At 31.1% G+C, this 20,929-nt stretch overlaps 1 protein-coding gene across 1 annotated transcript; it reads left to right on the forward strand.

Moving 5' to 3' along the window:
- Positions 1–11,849: 11,849 nt before the first annotated feature.
- LOC127793859 (protein Brevis radix-like 2) lies at positions 11,850–16,483 on the forward strand. Its single transcript, XM_052324612.1, has 5 exons — positions 11,850–12,665; positions 12,748–13,124; positions 14,627–14,762; positions 14,953–15,347; positions 16,232–16,483. The coding sequence occupies exons 1-5, from the start codon at positions 12,546–12,548 to the stop codon at positions 16,308–16,310; spliced, it is 1,107 nt and encodes a 368-aa protein (XP_052180572.1). The 5' UTR covers positions 11,850–12,545; the 3' UTR covers positions 16,311–16,483.
- The last annotated feature ends 4,446 nt before the right edge of the window (positions 16,484–20,929 follow it).

The following is a 20,929-nucleotide window of genomic DNA, read 5'->3' on the forward strand; positions in this document are numbered from 1 at the left end:
TCTCATATAAAAAAATAAATTTTTTTTGAATTAAAAATAGGTACAAAAAGTAAATTTATTTTAAATTAAAGGTGGATTGTCTTTAAACATATTTCCTTCTTTTAATTATTTATGTCTCAAAAGTTTATATTTGAATTTTCATTTATTGATAAATGTTTTATTACTAATGCAAAAAGTATATTTATTTTGAATTAAAGGATAATTACTTTTAGACATGTTTTCTCCTTTTTATATAAAAAGTAATTTTGTTTTAAATTAAAGAGAATTAGTTTTAAATATGTTTTATCTCACTCATACAAAAAGTAAATTTATTTGAATTAAAGGATATTGCTTTTAGACATGTTTTATTATTTTAATTATTTATGTTTCAAAAGCTTATATTTGAATTTTCAAATCTTGATTTCTCATACAAAAAGTAAATTTATTTTAAATTAAAAGTGAGACATGTTTTATTATTGTTTGAGAAAGTTTAAATATTTTTTCAATTTCAAACTTAATATTAACTATTTCTTTAGTGGCTAAAATGCTTATAAATACCCCCAAATTCATTTTTCGAGTATCCACTACACATATTACACATCCAAAGCTCCCAAAAGCTCTCAAGCTAATTTCCAACCATTTCAAGGCTCTTAAAGATTCACTGTTCATCCACCAAAGAGCCACAAGGCAAGAGGAGAAAAGTTCTTCAAGTTTTCTACGACAAATCCAAACTTTTCTATTTGAGATTATAAATTTATTTATTTAAATATTATTGCCTTGTATAATTTATTCTTAATTGTTTATTTGTATTTAAGTGTGGACAAATTATATATAAACATTTAAATTACTATTGAAGATTGTATAGGTTTGTTAGATTCGTTAAAATCTAGATGAATCTAGTTTCTAAGGTAAGTTAGGGAAAAAACCTTGATGTAGTGATTGCCTAGAACCCATTATAATCTAGTTGCATGTCTAGTTTTCAATGTGAGCTAGTGTGAAAACATTGGTGATTTTGATTTAGTGGAACCCCAATGGTGGTTAGACATTGGGAGAGTAAACTAGGTGTATGTGAAAACACCGAACCACTATAAATTGTCTTGTACCTTATTGTATTTATTTTTGTTATATATTGTGGCTTACATTTATTATTAATCTCAAATATAATTTATTATATTTATCAAATATATATTTTTTAATAAAATCATTAATAAAAAATATTTATTAAAATTAAGAAAAATTTTAATCACTCAATTCACCCCCTCTTGAGTGGACATACCCTAAGGGACCAGCAATTTATACTATTGAAATTTAATTTATGCAATAATAAATAAATATTGAAAATAATGAAAACATTAAAAAATATAGATGATTTTTTATAACTGAATTAATAGTTTAAGTTGTCTATTCATATTTTTCATAAATAATATTTATTTTTTATTGATTGAGGGATTAATTGATGAGAATATACGATAGAAAATATTTATCTTTAATTAATTAATTACATTGAAAAACCCGTTGGTTATTATTGATGTACGTTTTTCAATTTTTGATACCAAATAATACAATAGTCTACACGCGAAAATCGAACAATCCATGATCTGACTATTGCATAATACATTTTTAGAGGGATTCAATAACACGTTTTTAACTGAAACAAATATTATTTCCCGAAAAAAAGAAAAACTAAAGATAGTTTTTTGGCGAGAAACTATGTGCAATAATATTTAAAATATGGATTTTGATTTATGCTATTGAAATTTAATTTATGCAATAATAACAAATCATTGAAAATATTGGAAACATTAAAAAATATGGATGATTTTTTATCACTTAATTAATAGTTTAAGTTGTCTATTTATATTTTCTAGAAATAATATTTATTTTTAATTGATTGATGGATTAATTGATGAGAAGATATAACAGAAAATATTTATTTTTGATTAATTAATAGCATTGAAAAATCCATTGGTTATTGCTAATACACACTTTTCAATTTTCAATATCAGATAATAGAGCAGTCTATATGCGAAAATCGAATAGTTCAAAATCTAAATATTGCATAACATTTTTGGAAAGGGATTCAATAACACGTTTTTAACTGAAAATAATATTATTTCTTGAAAAAAAAAAAACTAAACATAACTTTTTGGCAGGAAACTGTTTGCCATAATATTGAAAATATGAATTTTAATTTATACTATTGAAATTTAATTTATGCAATAATAACACACCATTGAAAATATTAAAAAAATATGAATGATTTTTTATCACTTAATTAATAGTTTAAGTTGTTTATTCATATTTTTTAGAAATAATATTTATTTTTAATTAATTGAAGGATTAATTGATGAAAATATATGATATAAAATATTTTTTTTTGATTAATTGATAACATTGAAAAACTAATACAAATTTTAGAAGTAACTTTTGGATGGAAAACTCTTTGCAACATTTCTATTACTTTAATATATATTAAGATAATGAGCTCAAGTCCAAGGAGATAGTTGGGCAACAATCTATCGAGAGACTTAAAGTGAGTAATTTGCGATAAATTCATTGAATACTACAAATTTTGAGATATCTAGCCTCTAAATACTATTCACGTGATATCACAGAGAACAAAATCAATCCTATATTCAAAATTCTCACTTATAAATCTAAAAGAAAATCCAAAATGGTCGTAAAAAATTGTGATTCTCCTTTCACGTGTTAGTTTATTTTTTCTTATAAATGAGAGACTCATCCTCAAACAAATGTATGCTCATAACTTTGGTTAGGTTATAATTCTACTTACTTTCTATACTCGAGGTACGAAACTAATTTAGATATCAAAGGTTTCGTGTGGGAGATTGATGTGCGTCTCTAACCAATTTATTTTTTAATAGATCTTCTAGAAATTACACGTAAGACATTATCTTACGACGTATATAAAACATATTAATCAAATGCTTATATTTGTCTTTGATTATGTTTAATTATTAAATATTATTTTCAAGACACAACATTAAAAAACTTTATAATATGGAGGGTAGACAGGAAAATCTCTCGAAAATGCGACTACAAGATATTGTATATATTATATATATATATATTTTATTTTAACGTGCCATATAAATTAATTATTATTTCCTCTGGCCATGATTCATGAGATGCATATTAAATTAGGTCCATGCGGTAGAGATGGTATTGGGCACATGCATTAGCCTTTTAGCATTGAAAGATTAAATTTAATTATGTTTGGCCCCTCATGATTTGCCCTTTATTGTTAGTTTTTTATTTTTAAAGTTAGGACATGTTAAATTAGATAAATTTTTTATATATATATAAATGATAAATTTATTGAATAAAAAAGAAGAAACACAAATTACAACCGACGCATATCCTAAATAGAAAAGAGAATAAAGAAAAATTAACCTAATAAAAAAAACAGTAAAAGTTGAATCAAATACACAAAAACTATCATCTATGACATACAAGAGGAGGGGAGACATCAAAAATGGACAAAAGCCGAGCCTAATGGGATCGTGGAAAAGTCACGAAAGACAAACATGTCTAGACAACACTTTGAATTTGGTATACAAGGTAGGAAATAGAATATCCACGATCATGGAAATTATTGCGTTTATGCTAGAGGAAATAACCAGTAGCTTAGAGAATAAGTTTGCTAGCCACCATCTAGGGAGATTTCCCTTGCCACCAATGAGCAATCACATTTTTATTAAATAATTAAAGTTTTCATTATAAAATAAAATAAAAAATAATTTTTTGATTTTCAACTTTACACAATGAATTAGAAAATATATTTTTTATATTTTTAATATGGGTGCAACTTTCATTAAAGGCCCATATATTACGGGCCTTAATGGGCTATCTCATTAAACGGGCTCTCCTTGATGTAATGGAATGACCCAAGCCCACCAAAGTTTCAGAAAAAGGAAAAGTCAATTATTATTATTATTATTTTAATTTGATGGGAAAAGCCAATATTGTTGGACCTGACTTGTGATGGACAAATTATTTAATTTTGGCTATTATTTATTTAAGTGTGATAATAGTTATAGATTTGGGTTAAGTTAAACAGGTACCTGAATTTTAAATTTAGGTTTGAATTTGATCAAAATAGATTAGACTTAGGTGAACGGTTGAGCCCAACTGACTAGATCCCTACCCCAATTTGGATCAGTTAAAATTTAATCGCCCATGTGGCATGAACATGACCCTCCATTGGTTATATAGTATGCCTATATAAGATCCATACAGGCGTAACACGGTTGGTTCTCAAAAAATAGACTGCACTCAATAATGTAGGTTCGAGTTATGACAGTTGTAGTACGAGAGTTTCACACTCTGTGGAGATGGCTCTTTGTGGGTACCATGCACTGTATCTCTTACTTGACACGCTGCTATATATCATGATTAATCCCTCTCACATGCGTGAGGCAGTGTGTGAGAGCCTTTAAAGTAAGAGATTTCGCCTTTTGCATCTAAGTATGCCTATATAAGGGCACAAATCTGAATTAATATATATGTCATTTATTAGATATGCCATTTATTTACTTTATCTCTAGTATTAAGACAAATTTTATTGTCGAAGAATATTCCAAAATACTAAATCCCGTCTTTACTGGTCAAGTTAGTTTTGGACAATTATTAAATGCACTCAACTTTGGAACGATATAGTGATGATCGACTTAACTATCATCAATTTGTTGTGAGATTTCCAACTCTATTATGCAGGAGAATGAAACATTAATTTAGTTTGATTTTAAAAAATATATAAATTAAATTATAAAATTACAATTTAAAATCAAACCAATCATTTTTAATAGTAAAATAGTTTTAGTGAAACAAAACGTACCCCAACCAAACCAAATTAAACTAAACCCTAAATTTTCAAGCTGCTTTAGTTTGTTCAAGCTGCGGTCTGAACAATATAAGAAAATATTAAATATCAATTATTAAAAAAATAAACCACAATTCAAAATTTATGAGAATTTAAAATAAAAATAATGTTTATAAAATTTAGCCACAAATTTGTCAACAAAAAAGAATGGCCTAAAAAATTTATCATAAAATAGTTTTTGGCTTTAAAAAGTTGATCATAAAAAAAATATATTTAAAAAAGTTTGGTTCAATTTTTTTATTTCTTTTTTTGTAAATAAGAATTTCATTGTAAAAATAAAAAAAAAATCATCTACAATTTTAGGTTGATTAATGCCTCGAGTCTCACAATGAGAACCAAAAAAGAATAATGAAAAGTTGGCAAATCAAAAACATTCCTCCAAATTTAAAGAAATAATACAATTATAAACAACTGACAGAGGAAGATTGTAAAGATATCTATTGAAATACTAACTCCTGCTAACAAATCTCCATAATCATTGGATTTGTACATTTGCACGAATACCATCATTTGTAACGAAGACACTCGGCTACTTTCAAATAATGATTTAAAGTGTTAACAGCATATTCATGAGTCAATCACTATTTTACATAAAAATTGTATTGGTGATATCAACTCTTAGTTATTGAGTAATTCAACTCATCGTAATAGAAGAATATTGGTCAGCTGGACCCCACCTAAAGTGTCGTAGCACATAACTTTGTAAATTATGAAAGAAGGAAATGGTAGCCAACCTTATCCAAATAGCAAACTGAATTTGATGTGTCAATCGGTACATTTATCGCTTTTGCTCTCATTTTTTCTCATATTTTTTTAAATAAAACTATTTTTTTCAACGACTTAAGTTGAACCAAAACCAAACTAAATTAATTAGTTTGATTTAATTTAACTCTCTGAGCTAAACTATGCACACTCCTATAAATATGTATAACTTGAGATGGAAATTAGAAAAAATGCTATTATCATAGTTAATCTTCCGCAAGTCTCTTATTTAGATTTCTCAATCACTTAAGACTTGTGTTCCTTGAGATCAATCAGGTGATGACTTTATGCACCTATAGCTTATTTATGTAAATTTTTATTTCAATAGGCTTGTTGATCCATTCTTATGCATAGACTCACTTTCTTAAATACAATAAATATATAAAATATTCTCGACCCATTAACTAAGCTACCTCAATGGAACTATTCATATTTGGATGGCTAATTTACTCTCATTGCATTCAAGCGGTCTTCAATGATTAACAAGATTCCTTATTAATATCAATATTAGCTTTTTCATCCTTAAAGTTAAGAATCCCATGTAAATAACTAACTAAACTTCAAATCAGAGATGGACCCTTTAGAACTTTCTGGAGCCAATGTCAAGGGGCAATACCCTACCCTTAATTATTATAAAAAAAAATGTACTTAATAAAGCCAAAAGAACGAAGGGAAGGACAGCTTCCGAAGTGGGACGTCTTAAGTAAGTAACCCTCTAATTCTAAGTTAAGCTTGTGTGCTTTTTGCTTTATGCTCTACGCCCTGCAAGCAAAGCATAAATAAATCACCTTTAGATCATATAAAGTTTAATCCCACGCGTAAACATGCATCCCTCTCTTCCAACACTTTGTATATCTCAAGCTTCCATTTGCGTGCGACAAATTATTTGTATTATTCTTATGAGTTGAATGCTAAGGAGAGAGTTTTAGTATAAATTTAAGATCGTTACGAAATAAGAAAGAAAAAAGTATATAAAATTAGTTTATTTATTTAATCGAGATGCGAGATTTATGATGACATCGAAACTATTTTAAGCAAAGATGATTGATTCAAATACTACGATAAATGAAAATCACGACAAAAACCACGAGAGCAATCATTTATATAATAAAAATTAAAATGATTTGCCTAAGAAGTCTTGTCTTTAAACATTGTGAGCATTTTTATATATGTTTTTCGTGTCTAAGTAGAGCTTCGATTATACAAATCACGAGTTAAATAATATAAGAACATTACTAACAAAGCTTGAGAAAGACTTTTACAAACGAACATTCATATATTATTAGGAGCCTGGCTTCAATCTTTCGTGTAGGTAACACACGATACATTATTTTGACTAAACGATGTTTCTTTCTTCTTGAACATTAATCGAAGAGTCTTGCGCAAATTTTCCTTTGTCAAAAATATATATATATATATATATGTGACAAGGGATAAAGTTGTTCTTTACACCTTAAGGGAATGATAATGTGGGTGGAGTTGTCGCCCTAAAGAAAGGCACAGCGTAGCCAAGGCCAATCTTTTATGCCAACTAATTAATTATCAACCAAACCAGCAATTAGTATTTAGTTGCGCTGAAACTGAAGCCATTAGCTGTTAGATGTCGGCTAATGGCCCCATATAAAGAAATAAGGCATCCTCTTTGTCATCATAGAGGTGAACTTTTATTATTATTTTTATTATTATTTGAGACTCGTTGGGGGATATATTTAATGTATTTTTTTTATTTGTATAAGATAATATTTATTAAAATAAACAATATAAGTTTATATTGAGATAAGATTTGAATATGTTTCGAATGAAAATATGAAATGATCAAAATAAAATTAAAAAGTATTTCAAGATTTCTATCAGACTTTTGTTAAATTTTTTAAAATACATTAAGAGATATATAAGTTATTTTTTCTTATATGTAAAGTATTAGATAAATTTATCTTGAGGGGGAGAAATAAAACAATCACATGTAAGAAATCACGTGATTTTTTTTCAGTGGGTTATTAGATAAATTTAATAAATGCAATATGAAACACTTTTATCTGTAATATTTTCTATATCTCATTTTTTCTAACTCATATATTGGTTAATAAATACTACTTAACTAAGAGTATATTAATAGAAAAAATCACAAATAGGGCATACCCTGAGCAACCATATAAGAAAATTAACAAAATCAAAGGAAAACCAACTAAACACAAAACTAACTTTACATCAAATATGTAGAAGACAGTATCATCAAACTAGATTTGTAATCATCGGATTTGAAGCTTTAGAACCCTTATTGAGCTTCCTCAATCGCGTTGTTCTTATTTCTCTCTTTCTTCAATTGGGATTTAGACTTGACATGAACATCCCCCAAGTTTGAACTAATTGTCTTATCAAATACAAAGTTCTCTTTATCCGGATGACCTCTTTTACCTTTGTTTTATATGTTTATCTCTTATTCATCAACACATCCTCCTCTACCCATATGCATATTCAATTATTTAGGAGAGGAAAAAGATGCATTAAATGCATCTCAGTCACTCATTAGCAAAACCTTCATTATTAAAAGTTTTTTGTTAATGAGTACTCGTTAAAGTATATTTAATGCATTTTGTTTGTAGCATTTGAATATTTATATTAGTTAACAACATATCTTAAAATATGATGTATTTATAATTAATTAATAGAAATATTTAGCGCAAAAAAAAAAACAAGATGCATTAAATACATCTTAACTACAAAACTCTTTTAATATTTAAATGTTTTTATTAGTTAATAAAATACTTTAAAGTATGATAATATTAATTATTGCCCTAAGATTAAGTAGTAATAAATGCACTTTCTTTTTAGATGAGGTATATTTATTGCATCATATTCATCAATTAATAGAATTGTTTGATTATTCAAAACAAAATATAATAAATACACGTTATCTAAAAATAAGGTATATTTACTATTTAGGGTAGCGGTTAACATTACCATTTAAAATACTATATATTTAATACTAATTAATAAAAATATTTAATATTAAAAAAAAATTACATCACATATACCTTAACGATTGTTTTAGCAAAATTATTTAAAATAATACAATTAACTCTTTTACCCTTGTTCTTAGGAGAAAAAGGTGTTTCTTTTAAATTCTTAGAAAATTTTGTTTAATAATGATTTTGAAGACATAATTTGACTATTGTACATGGCCGTATGATTTTCTTTTTAAAGTTTTTTTAGAGGATTTTATTTTCTTTGTTCTTTTATTTAGTATTGTATTATGATGTTCAGAATATGTCATAGTATTAAGATATAGACGTTTTTGTAACTTTTTACTTAATAAAATTATTATTTACAAAAAATAAAATACACTCATTACTCTCTCTAAATACTAACCTTTAAAACAATTATTAATGTTACGAATTCATAAATATATAAAGAAGATAATAGTAATCACTTGCAATGGCAATGGTCGACATATAATAAGTGAATTTTAATTTTAAATAAATAGATTTATTGTATATTATTTTTAATTTTTAATTATTTATATATTTTAAAACACGATGTATTTATTGTCGATGGTATGATATTCAATGTTACACGGCGATTGTCATTAAAAGCCGTGATTTTCAAACGTAACGGCTGGAATTTCTGGTGACGCGTACGTGGCCTCTGGGTGTTTAATTGAATCCGGCAGGTGGAAGGTTCAGAGGTTTCAGCTCAAATTCATGAAGAATTTAAACTCAACTGAGGGTTTGCGGCCCGTTGATAGGCGGCGGGGCACCGCTGCCTGTCGTACAACACGCCCGTAGCGTGTCATCCGAACGGTGGAATGAATGCACCCAATCTGCATTAGTCATGACCCATCAATTTCATTATTATTATTTTTATACTTATATTTTTAAATTAATATAATCTTTATATTTTAAAATTTTCTTTTTATTTTGTATGACAACACCAATTTTTTATTATATCGATTATCAAACAGTCGGTTCAATTACTTAATCTATTGAAATTCACTAACAAACTAAATTGAACTGAGGAGTAAAATCGAATAAAACCAAATGATTAACTCAAAAAACAAAACTAACCGATAACTAAAAAAATCGAATCCAAATCGTGTAAATCGAATCAACTTGACTACAATGAAGAAATGTAAAAAACAAAAAAAAAAATGAAAAAAATAAAAAAAAAATGATGTCGTTTTATAAATATCAAAATAACATCATTTTAAAGTTCGGTCGGATCAGTTAATTCGGTTCTTTTAATTAAAAAACTAAATCGAAAACTAAATTTTTGAGAAAAATTAATTAAACTAATACTTAGACAAAACCGAATCTAACTGACAAGTTCAATTTGTTGAACTTAGTTAATTCAGATAAATTGAACTTTTGCTCTTTCTTATCTGTATTTTATTTTAAATCAATTTAATCTTTATATTTTTACGTACAAAATAAAAATAGAGTGAGATGAGTCATTAATTTATACACATTAAAGTATAAGAGTTAAATTAACTTGAAATAAGAAAAAGTTTGAGTTAGCATATACAAAAATTTAAAGTATACAAATTAAATTGATTTAAAAATATAAATTTAAGGGTATAATTAAAATAATAAAAAAATTAAATGATTATAAAAAAATAATATAAAAATACAAAAATATAAATATAAATTTGACCTGTTATGGCCTCTGGTTTCGACTTTCGAGGGGGATTGAGTTCTCTCCTGGTTTAAATATATTTGTCAATTTTATTTATTTACATATTTGGTATTTTAGAAAAGTTTAACCGTAGAATTGTACGTGAAAAGACTATTATATCCTTAAACAAATTAAAAATTTCCACATAAGTTCCCAAATCCCTATCTATTGTTCCCTAAATTTCCGTTACTTTTCTGTCGACGTGGGTACAAATCGCCGCCGTCGTTGTTCGCCGCCGCTGTCTCCGTTCGTCGCTACATCTCCATTGTGTGTCGCTGCAACATCACCGTCTGTCGCTCGCTGTCCGGCGTTGTCCATCAATCGTGCTTCATCGCTGTCTCTCTCTCTCTCTCTCCTTATATATTTGATTTAAATAACAATACATATACATTCTTTTATTAATTCAAATAAGTTCAAATTTTACATACAAGTCCCTGAATTCTGTATTATATAATCAATGGGTTATTATATTTCAATTTTTATCATTACAATTATCAAATTTTAATTTTTAAACACCACAATTAAATAATTTTAAAATTTATATTAATGTATATTATGTTAGTTTTTTTAAATAAAATTTGATAAAAAATAAAAATTTAATAACTAATGACAACAAAATTGAAGTATAATAACTAATTTGTTATGGAACTTAAAGTTTAGGATCGAGAGTATAATTTATTTTAAATTATAATAATATAATTAAAGTTATAAATTTAAATTATATTTATTAATAAAATATCAAATTTATTATACAGCTATGGCAATATGTTATACTTTTTCACAAAATACAATTTATTAAGTTTTTATCTAACAAATATTTTTTATAAATTTATTTGTAAAATAAGTAATATGTAAATTAATTTTAATCATTTTATAAATTCTCAAAGCTAATAAATTTCCTTTTTACTACCACGATATGTGTCGAATCCAAAAAAATATTATAAAGATTAAAGACATCATGTGTTCTTGAGATTGGATTAAAACTCTCGAAGATATTAGTTTATCACATGCATTTGAGAATTTTGAATATTACAAAATCATGAGTTTGATTTTAATTATATGTGAGATTGTATAAATGCTTATGTTTATATTATGGAGTAGATTTATAATTCCGCTTATGATCAAATTTGTATTTATATCTAAGTTGGAATTAAAGTAAATTATAAATATTAGAGATAAATATTATGGAAGATGGAATGGTACAAATGGAAGGCTAGGTAGACTAATAATAAAGAAATATATATTTATATTTTTGTTCTTAAGATATAAATAATTGGGCTATAATAAGTTAAAATTTGTATCAGGTCATAAGTTTGATTTTTTATTTTATGTAGTAAAATAAAATTTTTATATGTAATTTATTTTATTTGTTAAAATCGAGAATACTAGCGATAAAAAATTAGGAGACGATAATTTGAAAAATATTTCATTTTTTATCTCCAAAATGTACACCATAAGCAACCGAAGTATCCACCTAACCAAAAGAGCTGACGATGCCAAGTCTCGTCCAATAAATATATATAGATGCAAAGGCAAGACATCAAGAGCCCCCGCCCTGCGCTTGTGCACCAGGGAAGGTTCTCTTCTTCTCTGCCATGGCTTCTTCTCTACTGAGCCTCGCCGTCTCGGTTTCCGTGGACATTCAGACACATCGATAGATAGATAGCTAGCTAGCTAGCTTGGCTGCCGCTCGCTCTCGAGCGACAAAGCCCCCGCGCAGAAACCGGCTCTCCGTGCAACCCCTCTTTATTACCCACCATACCCACTTCTTATTTTATTCACACTAGTCCCGGGAGAGAGAGAGAGAGAGAGAGAGAGAGGTGTATATTTTAGGGAGAGTGAGAGTCGTATCGGTATTGCCCTGTTGGTAGAGAAAAATGAAATTGGTGAAGTAAGTCAGCTGGGTACAAATTGTCCCGTTTGAGATAGAGATTGGTCCTGGGGAATCGAGCCACCGAGTTCTTGATGCAGGCTGTGGCACTGACGAAGACGCTTAAGAGAGTTGGTGGTACTCGTAACTGTACTTTGTCACGGTTCCATGGCTTTATACTTGTGCTTCTCTCTTGTTCGTTTGTGTTTGTACTCTAAATCTGAACTGACTCGGCTGTCTCGAGCTGTTTTTGGTTAATCCAAGCCTCTCCTGGTTCGGATCTTGGAGCTCTTTCGGGTTCATTTTCACGTGAGATATTTGTCGGAGGGAATCGAGTGGAACAAGGGCTAAGAATCGAGGATGTTGACATGTATTGCTTGTTCGAAGCAAATGGGCGGCGGATCACTGCCTCAGCAAGAAGACGACGACACCGCCGCGACGCCGAGAACGAAGCAAGCGATTAAAGCTCTCACAGCTCAGGTATGGCGAAATGTGGTTCCAAAGGTTACGTTTTCATTTGTTTTGTGGAGCTTTTGATTGAGGACTTGTTTCTGCCTTTCAGATCAAGGACATTGCGGTAAAAGCTTCGGGAGCGTATAAGAACTGCAAGCCGTGTTCGGGATCGTCGAATCGCAAGCAGAACAGGAATTACGCCGATTTGGAGGCCGGCTCGGCGTCGGAGAGGTTTCATTGCTCGTATCGGAGGGCCGGAAGTTCGAGCTCGACGCCGACGCTGTGGCGGAAGGAAATGGAAGGGAGGCTCAAGGGGCTTTCGAGCGGCGAAGGCACGCCGGCGTCGGCGAGCGGCCGGACCGAGTCCGTGGTGTTTATGGAGGACGATGAGCCCAAGGAATGGGTCGCCCAGGTGGAGCCTGGCGTGCTTATCACTTTCGTTTCGCTGCCTCAGGGAGGGAACGATCTGAAACGGATTCGATTCAGGTAGTACCTGGCTGATTCCACTGTTCTTGATCTGATTTTGAAAGTTGTCATTTGTTTGTGAGTGATTACTGATCATATGTCTCGAGGAAAGTAGAGATGATGATGATTGTTGGGCCATTGCCTTTTGGCATAGGGATTTTCTATTTGACAGTGATGGGGCTGCCCTGAGAGTTTGCTTGTGAAGTTAAGTCCCTCTGATTTGCTTTAACCCGAAATTAAGGAGGTTGCCCCAAAGTGGGTTTCCTATTAGGACTTCACTTCCAATTGTTCTCATAGAGACCAGGCTGTAAAAACAATAAGATAATAGGAAATGAAGTAAAGAATACATTTTCCAAATGATACAAAATTGGTGACTGCAGTGTCTGCGGGGTCTTGTTTTTGTTATCAAATCAAACAAAATATCAGCTCATTCGAGGAGAATCAACCGTGCAATTTGCAATTTAAAAGTTTCTAGACACGACTCTGATAAAACTAACTAAAAATGTGGAATTTGGTTCAGATTACGTTGCTGAAGTCATCAGATTGTGGCAGTATGGGATGAACTGTAGTGAGATATCATATTCCTAGTCCTGGGGCCTGTGTGTTCCAGCTTTATCTTGATATGTGCTTGATATAATGGGAACACCTTGTGTTGCTCAGGATGGAGCTTTATTTTCTTTATGAGCTGGGAACACCTAGTATTACTCAGGATGGAACTTTATTTTCTTTAAGAGCATTATGAAAATGTAGGGCACTGATCTATATTTTGATCACAGAACTAGAAATGGCATTTTGTCTAGTGCCCATGTGGGTGTTGGGACCTACCATCCATTGGTTGGTGGGATCCCGGGACACAAATTTCATTGTTTAGTGATTGCAAGGCTCTATATGCTTGCAAAACATTGAAAAGATGATTCCCTATAACTTACTGTTGATGCACCCCGATTTGTTTTTATGGACTGGTACTGGCTAATGTATGTTGCACCTTCTAGATTACCACTGATAATACATATAATTGCATGTTGTTAGAATTGCAGATTTTGAGCTTTCATGGTATGACACTATAAGAATACTCATACTGTGTTGATAAGCTGTCAAAACTGCCATTACTTAATTTAGAGAGATAATAGACTAGTTTTACTGATGAGCTACTCGGCTCACTTTTTTTTTTGACATGGATAAGGCACATCACTGTAGGGATGGCAATGGGTCGATAAATGGGTCCTGTTTACCTATTTAATGTTAAAATGATTATGAAAAATTCATATTTTGAGTTGTAAAGATACATTTATGGTGTCAAAAACTATCACATACTTTAATGGTGGATTAAATGTCAATATGGATTTGTCCCGTACTTGACAGCCACATGATCTGGTTTGGTGTCCTGTAACGGCTACTTGTATGTCCTCTTAATTGAGTCATTCTGACATCTGTTATCCTTGGAGATACATTCACTTTTGTTGGGAGGCATTTTTCCTGATGTGTTTTAATTAGGATGCTGATGATTCTGTTGATTTGGGCAGTCGCGAGATGTTTAATAAGTGGCAAGCTCAAAGGTGGTGGGGTGAGAACTATGACAAGGTTATGGAATTATACAATGTCCGCAGGTTAAATCAAGAAGAAGCACCATGTCCAACTCCACCAAGATCTGAGGATGAGGTAGGCTCCCAATACTAATTCTAGCAATGATCATGAATTTCACCTCAGATATGGGGGGGACTTGAGCTGTCCTTGTGCCTGTAACTGTTTGAATATGGCTTGTATCGATCATTGACAAATCTTTGAGTTTATGTTTGAGGAGCAATATTGCACATTAATTGGCCTTAGTAACGCTTTCTACCTTTTCCAGAGCTCAAAAATGGAATCTGCTGAGGAAAGCCCTGTGACACCACCTCTTGGCAAAGAGCGTCTACCTCGCAACTTCCCCCGTCCTACAGGGGGAATGGGTTACTCTTCGTCTGATTCACTTGACCACCCAAACCAATCCCATCACTACTGCAATGCAGGTGGTCTTGCTTCAACCCCAAAACTCTCCAGCATCAGTTGTGGAAAAACTGAAACGTCTTCAGTAGATGCTTCTGTGAGGAGTAGCTCGTCAAGAGAGGCGGATCGCTCAGGGGAACTGTCCATAAGCAATGCCAGTGATTTGGAGACTGAATGGGTTGAACAGGATGAGCCTGGTGTCTACATCACTATCCGAGCATTGCCAGGTGGCACTAGGGAGCTTAGACGTGTTCGATTCAGGTAAGTGGTTCTCTGACGTATTGTTCTAAAAGAAATTGCAACTGACATTGGGTAATCTTGCTTCTCTGTATTCTGTAGTTGATAGTTGCATTAGTAGCCTTTACGGCAAAAAAAAAATGGTAAAATGTGAGCAATAACTAGAGTTTCCACTGAAAAATAGGACTTACTGTGATTGGTCTATTTTGGTACTGCCTCGCCTAGTGCCAACCCACTTGAATAGTGGTGGGAAGATCAAGATTATTATGTATCAGTATCACTTGTCTGTCACTCCTACTACCTAAGCTCGAGATGATGAAGTTTTTATCAATAACATAAACAAAGGGTAGAAACCTGACTTGGTTTCCTAGAATTCGAAAATAGAAGCCAGCCTTGTCAGTTCACGAGATACTAAAATGTGGTCCTCTCAAGCTTCGAATAGTGTAGTGATCCATTTGGTTGAAATTTTACATTTTGGTGACTTGATGTCAACTGAAATTTACACAATTAACTTTCATGCATGGTGGTACAAACTCAAGTTTCTTTTGCATTAATCTGTCATTTAGCAGTTTTGGCTATGCAAGTGATTGACATTTAGTTAGAGCAAAGGGTTTAGTCCGTCATAGGGAGAATTAATCATCTTGGCAGCCATGTGTGGGCCTTAAGCTGGTCCCCCATCTCCACCCCACTCCTCTCCTCTCATCCCCCCCAACTGTACAGGGGGCTTCAACATCATGGCCTGGACCAATGCCACACCAAACTTCGATGTAGTGTGAGACCACAGTCGCCATCACTTGCTGGAACAATCATTTGGCACAACTCATCTCTAATAGCACCATTTATATACATCAAGCAGGTTGAATAACACCGACTAAACTGTTAATCTTCTTTACCATCGTTTGTTGCAGCCGAGAAAGGTTTAATGAAATGCACGCAAGATCATGGTGGGAAGAGAACCGAGCCAGGATACAAGAGCAGTACTTGTGATGTTGGAGATTTCTTTTCTTTTTCTTAAACTTGCTAGTTCTTTTTCTTTATTTTTCCCACCTTACTTTCTTTTCTTTTCTTTCTTTGTAGCCCTGTTTCCTCAGTTATGTACCCTCTTAATAATTACACTCTTTGATCATCTGAATAGATATAGCTGCATCTTTGAAAGCAAATGCAATCTGTTTATACTGTCTCATTTACTCATTTCCTTGCCACTTTCATTCATGAAATGGGTCAATAGTTTTCCTCTAGATGCTCAAATGAGCCGAGTCGAGCCAAATTATTCACGAGCGGCTCGATAAAAGCTCATTCGAGTTTGTTCGTCAAGATAAACGAACCGAATTTGAATCTAATTTTAAAACTCGACTCGTTAAACCTTGTGAACATATTCAATTAGAGACTTGTGAATAGTAATAAATTCCAATAGTTTTGTGAACATACTTAATTAGAAGTTCATGACTAATTTATGAATAAAGTCATTTATAAATATATTAATATATTTATTTATAATTTTATAAATATATTATTTGATATAAAATTATTAAATTTTAAATTATTATAACAATATAATTAATTTAAATATATTTAAAATTATTATATATATTAATTTAATTACTTAACATAATATAATATTTGTATATATAATAAAATAAAATAATAAATTAAATTTAAGTAAAATGGTGAGCTCGAACACGAGGACCTCTTAACAGGGGAGATGTCATGTGACATGCAAAGTCACATTTTCAGGTGTCATTTAGTATTTTGTTTCTAGCATTTACTAGAATTGGTTGTAAATGGGTCACGTTGAACTTTATAGTGGTACAATGGGTCCAGTCTGGATGGACCCAAAAAAACAGGCTCCATGTTGTTGCCTAAGGATGGTATATCCTTTGCTTTCAAATTAAGTTTCATTTAGGGGGTTTTCTTTTTTATCCTTCTATATATATATGGGTAACCTTGCTTCTTCCTTTTCCCAAGTAAGAAAGGGAGCCATTCTGCTCGCATGGACAGTTCAGTTGATCAGCAGCAGTGAAATTGGAACAAATGATGCAGAATCGAGTCTCACCAGCGACAATATGGAAGCAATCTCTCAAATGAGGGGGACTCCTTGTGCATAGTGTGCACTGATCTAGCTGCTGTTGGTTGGCTGAGTCACCATTATTAACCTCCCCTCACATTCCTGTCGGGCCGGGAGTGGGGGGCGCCCGGGATGAGCGATTTCACCTTTTGGAACAAAAGAAAGGGAGCCATTTTGCACATTTTGAGAGGAGTCCTAGTCCAAGACGACATTGTAACTTCTTTATTTTTTGGACCAAAGGTGAAATGTCTCATCTCATGAGCCCTTGTAACTCAGTTTCAAAATTTTTATAATAAAGTTAAATCACAAAATTTAACAGTAAGATTCGAACACGGGATCTACATCGATTATTTAGCGACTAAATCCAGAACTCTTTAAAACCAACGCGTGTACGGTCCCAACTATTAGGCTATATTTGTAGAGGCTGTAATTTCTTTATTCTTAAACATGTAAACTGTGTAACAAGTGAAATATTTAAGTCTTGATTAAAATATATTAGCCAAATTTATATTTTTATTTCAATGCTTTCGCCCCTCTTTTTTTCTTAATCATTCAACATTTTATTATTTCAATTATATTTTTCGATTTTCTAGTTAATTTCATTTATGCACTCTAATATTTTTTTTATGTAACAATATAACTTTTCATTATTTCAATTACATTCCTAAACCTATATTTTTAAGTTAATTTCATATTTGTACTTTGACATAAACAGAGTATAATATATATTTTGTCATTTTATTATTATTATTATTATTTTTTATACATAAAAGTACATAAGTTGAATTGAATCGAAAATACAAATTCATGACTATAATCGAAACAATGAAAAGATCGAATTGTCGTACGAAAAAATATAGAATACAAGGGTTAAATTGATTCCTAAATCAAGTTTAGAGGGGTAGTCGAAATAACAACAAATTTAAATAATCACATAAAAAAATATAAAAATGTATAAACAAAAATATAAATTTGACCATAGCATTACTATTGATTTGGATGATAATTTTTTTTTTATGCTTTTAAATGAATAAAAGTCAAAAACTCCATTTACTCTCACAGATAATACAACAACATGTCGAAAGTTGAGAATCCCCTTTCAATATGAGTAATGCTATAGGTATGCCGTGGGCTACACCTACGGCTACCGAAACTATTTTAAATAAATTAAAATATATCTGATTTCATTTTTCGAGACCCCATCCGCCCAAAATTCATTCTGCGCAAACCCATCTTCTTTCTCCCTTGCTACCCGCTGATTAGTGGTTAATTTTGTAAAAAATTTGTTATAATTATACCCTTCTTTTGATCTTAAAAATGGCTTAAATTAGATATTAATATATATTTTATGGTTATATGCAAGTTTAAATTGAAAGATGAATGAAATGAAGTTCTAAAGTAAATAATAATAATATATAAAATTATATATAATACATATACATCATTATATGCATGCATGTAATATATATATAATATAATCTAATATATATATATGCCATGTGTAATACATATATATAATATATAATTTATTAATAACATTAAATTATTATTATTTTTTTTGTAGCCATGAAGATTTCAAGTCCATGAAGAATTTAAGCCCATGAAGAATTAAGGCCCAATTTGAGCAACCCATGGAAGATATTATTTGGAGAAGGCCCAAGGATTATTTTTAATCCTAATGAAGATTAAAAAGTAATTTATAGAAATCTATTTTTATTTTTTTATGTGAGAGCTTTATTAGGTGTGTTTTTTAGTTAAATCCATTTAACTATTAGATGGATATTATAGCTAAAATTCATTTAACTTTATGAGTGTTTTATTAGGTATGTATTTTAGCTAAAATCCATTTAATATTAGGTGTATATTATAGCTAAAATCCATTTAACTTTAAGTGTGTGAGTGCCCATTAGATATAATTATGTCTAATTGAATAATTGAAATTGTGTGGTTTGTATTGCATCTTGTGGCCTATAAATAGCTCACTTGATTGCATTTGTAAGTGTGATTATTATTCTTGAATCAAAGTTTAGTTATTTCCTTAGAATTCTCTCTTTGAGAATTGCTTTTGTTCTCTCTCATTTTCTTTAGTTTTTTTCTCTTGTGATCTTATTTCTTCATTTCTTCTTTTAAATTCTTATGTCATTTATTATTACTTTATTATTCACCGCCTAAATGGCCGGTTAATTTATGCCTTTAAATTTTTGCAATTTTAATTTTTGTCATTTAATTATTCACCGCCTAAATGGCCGGTTAGTTTATGTCTTTAAATTTCTGTAATTTTAATTCTTGTCATTTAAATGTTCACCGCCTAAATGGCCGGTTAGTTTCTACTATTTTAATTCCCGTCATTTAAATTCTGTTATTCAAATTATGTCATTTAAATTCTTATCAATTAATTTATAAATGGAGATGAGTAACTAAATCTAATATTGGGTTAAGGCAAGGACAGTGTCCAACGCCAATGATTCCCAAAGAAAGCTGCGCTTTAAATGAGTAACATTAATTTAAATTTCAGTATGAGTGTGTCTTAATTATTAAGAAATCACTAGGTTTGGATTGGAGCGTAAGCCTAATTTAGAGCTTTCATGCCATGTATGAGAGTTACTAGAACTGGAAACGTTATCATACCCAAACCCGGATGATTAATTTAGTTGTTTTGTATATTAATTGTAATTGGATTTATGGTAGTTGCTTAAATTAGAATCCCGTATATCATGTATGGGGATTGCTTAAACTAGAACTATTATCATCTCTAATTGCATTTAATAACAAACTCTCATATTTGAAATTAAATTAATATTGCTAATCTTTTATGCTAAAATTTGGGAATCAACGGGTTGGTTCTGAAATTGTCTTAACTCAAGCACTATCCAAATTCATATTTTTACGTTTAATGTTTATTTCAATTTCTGCCTTACTTTATTTTCTAGTATCTGTTGCTTAAAAAAAACCCATAAAAAACCTTGTTGCCAATTTGTCCAAATGCATGTGCGTGTATGTGACATTCTTTTTCTTTTGCCATAAATAAATCTCTCAGTGGACGACCTGGATTCATCTAGAAAATATAAATTTAAATTTGGACTACAACTGCACTCGTACACTGGCGAGTATAAACCTCTCACTAAAATAAAAAAAAATATAAAAGTTTTATTATGATTTATTTTTATTGTGTTTTAATTACAGGGTGAGAGTGCAGCCACCCGCCCAAACCCTTCTTTGTTGCTCTCGCTATCTCTGTGTTGCCTTCTCTCACGGCCAAATCCATTTTCTCTCTCTCGCTCCCGTGGGCTACGCTTTCTGTTGCTCTTCGATCTGTTGCTCTCGCTCTCTCTCTGTTGCCATCTCTCGCGGCCAGCGTTAGCGTCGGTCCACCTCTCTCTCGATTTCTCGTCGTCCCCACCCCCCTTTCCTCTTCCGACACCATCGACCCCACCCCCTCTCGCCGCCGCCTCTCCCGATCACCGTTAGGCCCACCCCTCTCTCTGTATGCCTATCTCTTTCTCTCGCCCAAAACACCATTGTCGCCCCCACCCGCATCTCC

The sequence above is a fragment of the Diospyros lotus genome, chromosome 2 (genome assembly GCF_014633365.1).
Source record: "Diospyros lotus cultivar Yz01 chromosome 2, ASM1463336v1, whole genome shotgun sequence".
Lineage (NCBI taxonomy): Eukaryota > Viridiplantae > Streptophyta > Magnoliopsida > Ericales > Ebenaceae > Diospyros > Diospyros lotus.

Bases quoted from the DNA above. Each gene is read 5' to 3' on its own strand.
- LOC127793859 (XM_052324612.1), top strand. From the start codon at position 12,546: ATGTTGACATGTATTGCTTGTTCGAAGCAAATGGGCGGCGGATCACTG. The intron at 12,666-12,747 runs GTATGGCGAAAT...TCTGCCTTTCAG, and splicing joins TTAAAGCTCTCACAGCTCAG to ATCAAGGACATTGCGGTAAA. The intron at 15,348-16,231 runs GTAAGTGGTTCT...CGTTTGTTGCAG, and splicing joins CTTAGACGTGTTCGATTCAG to CCGAGAAAGGTTTAATGAAA.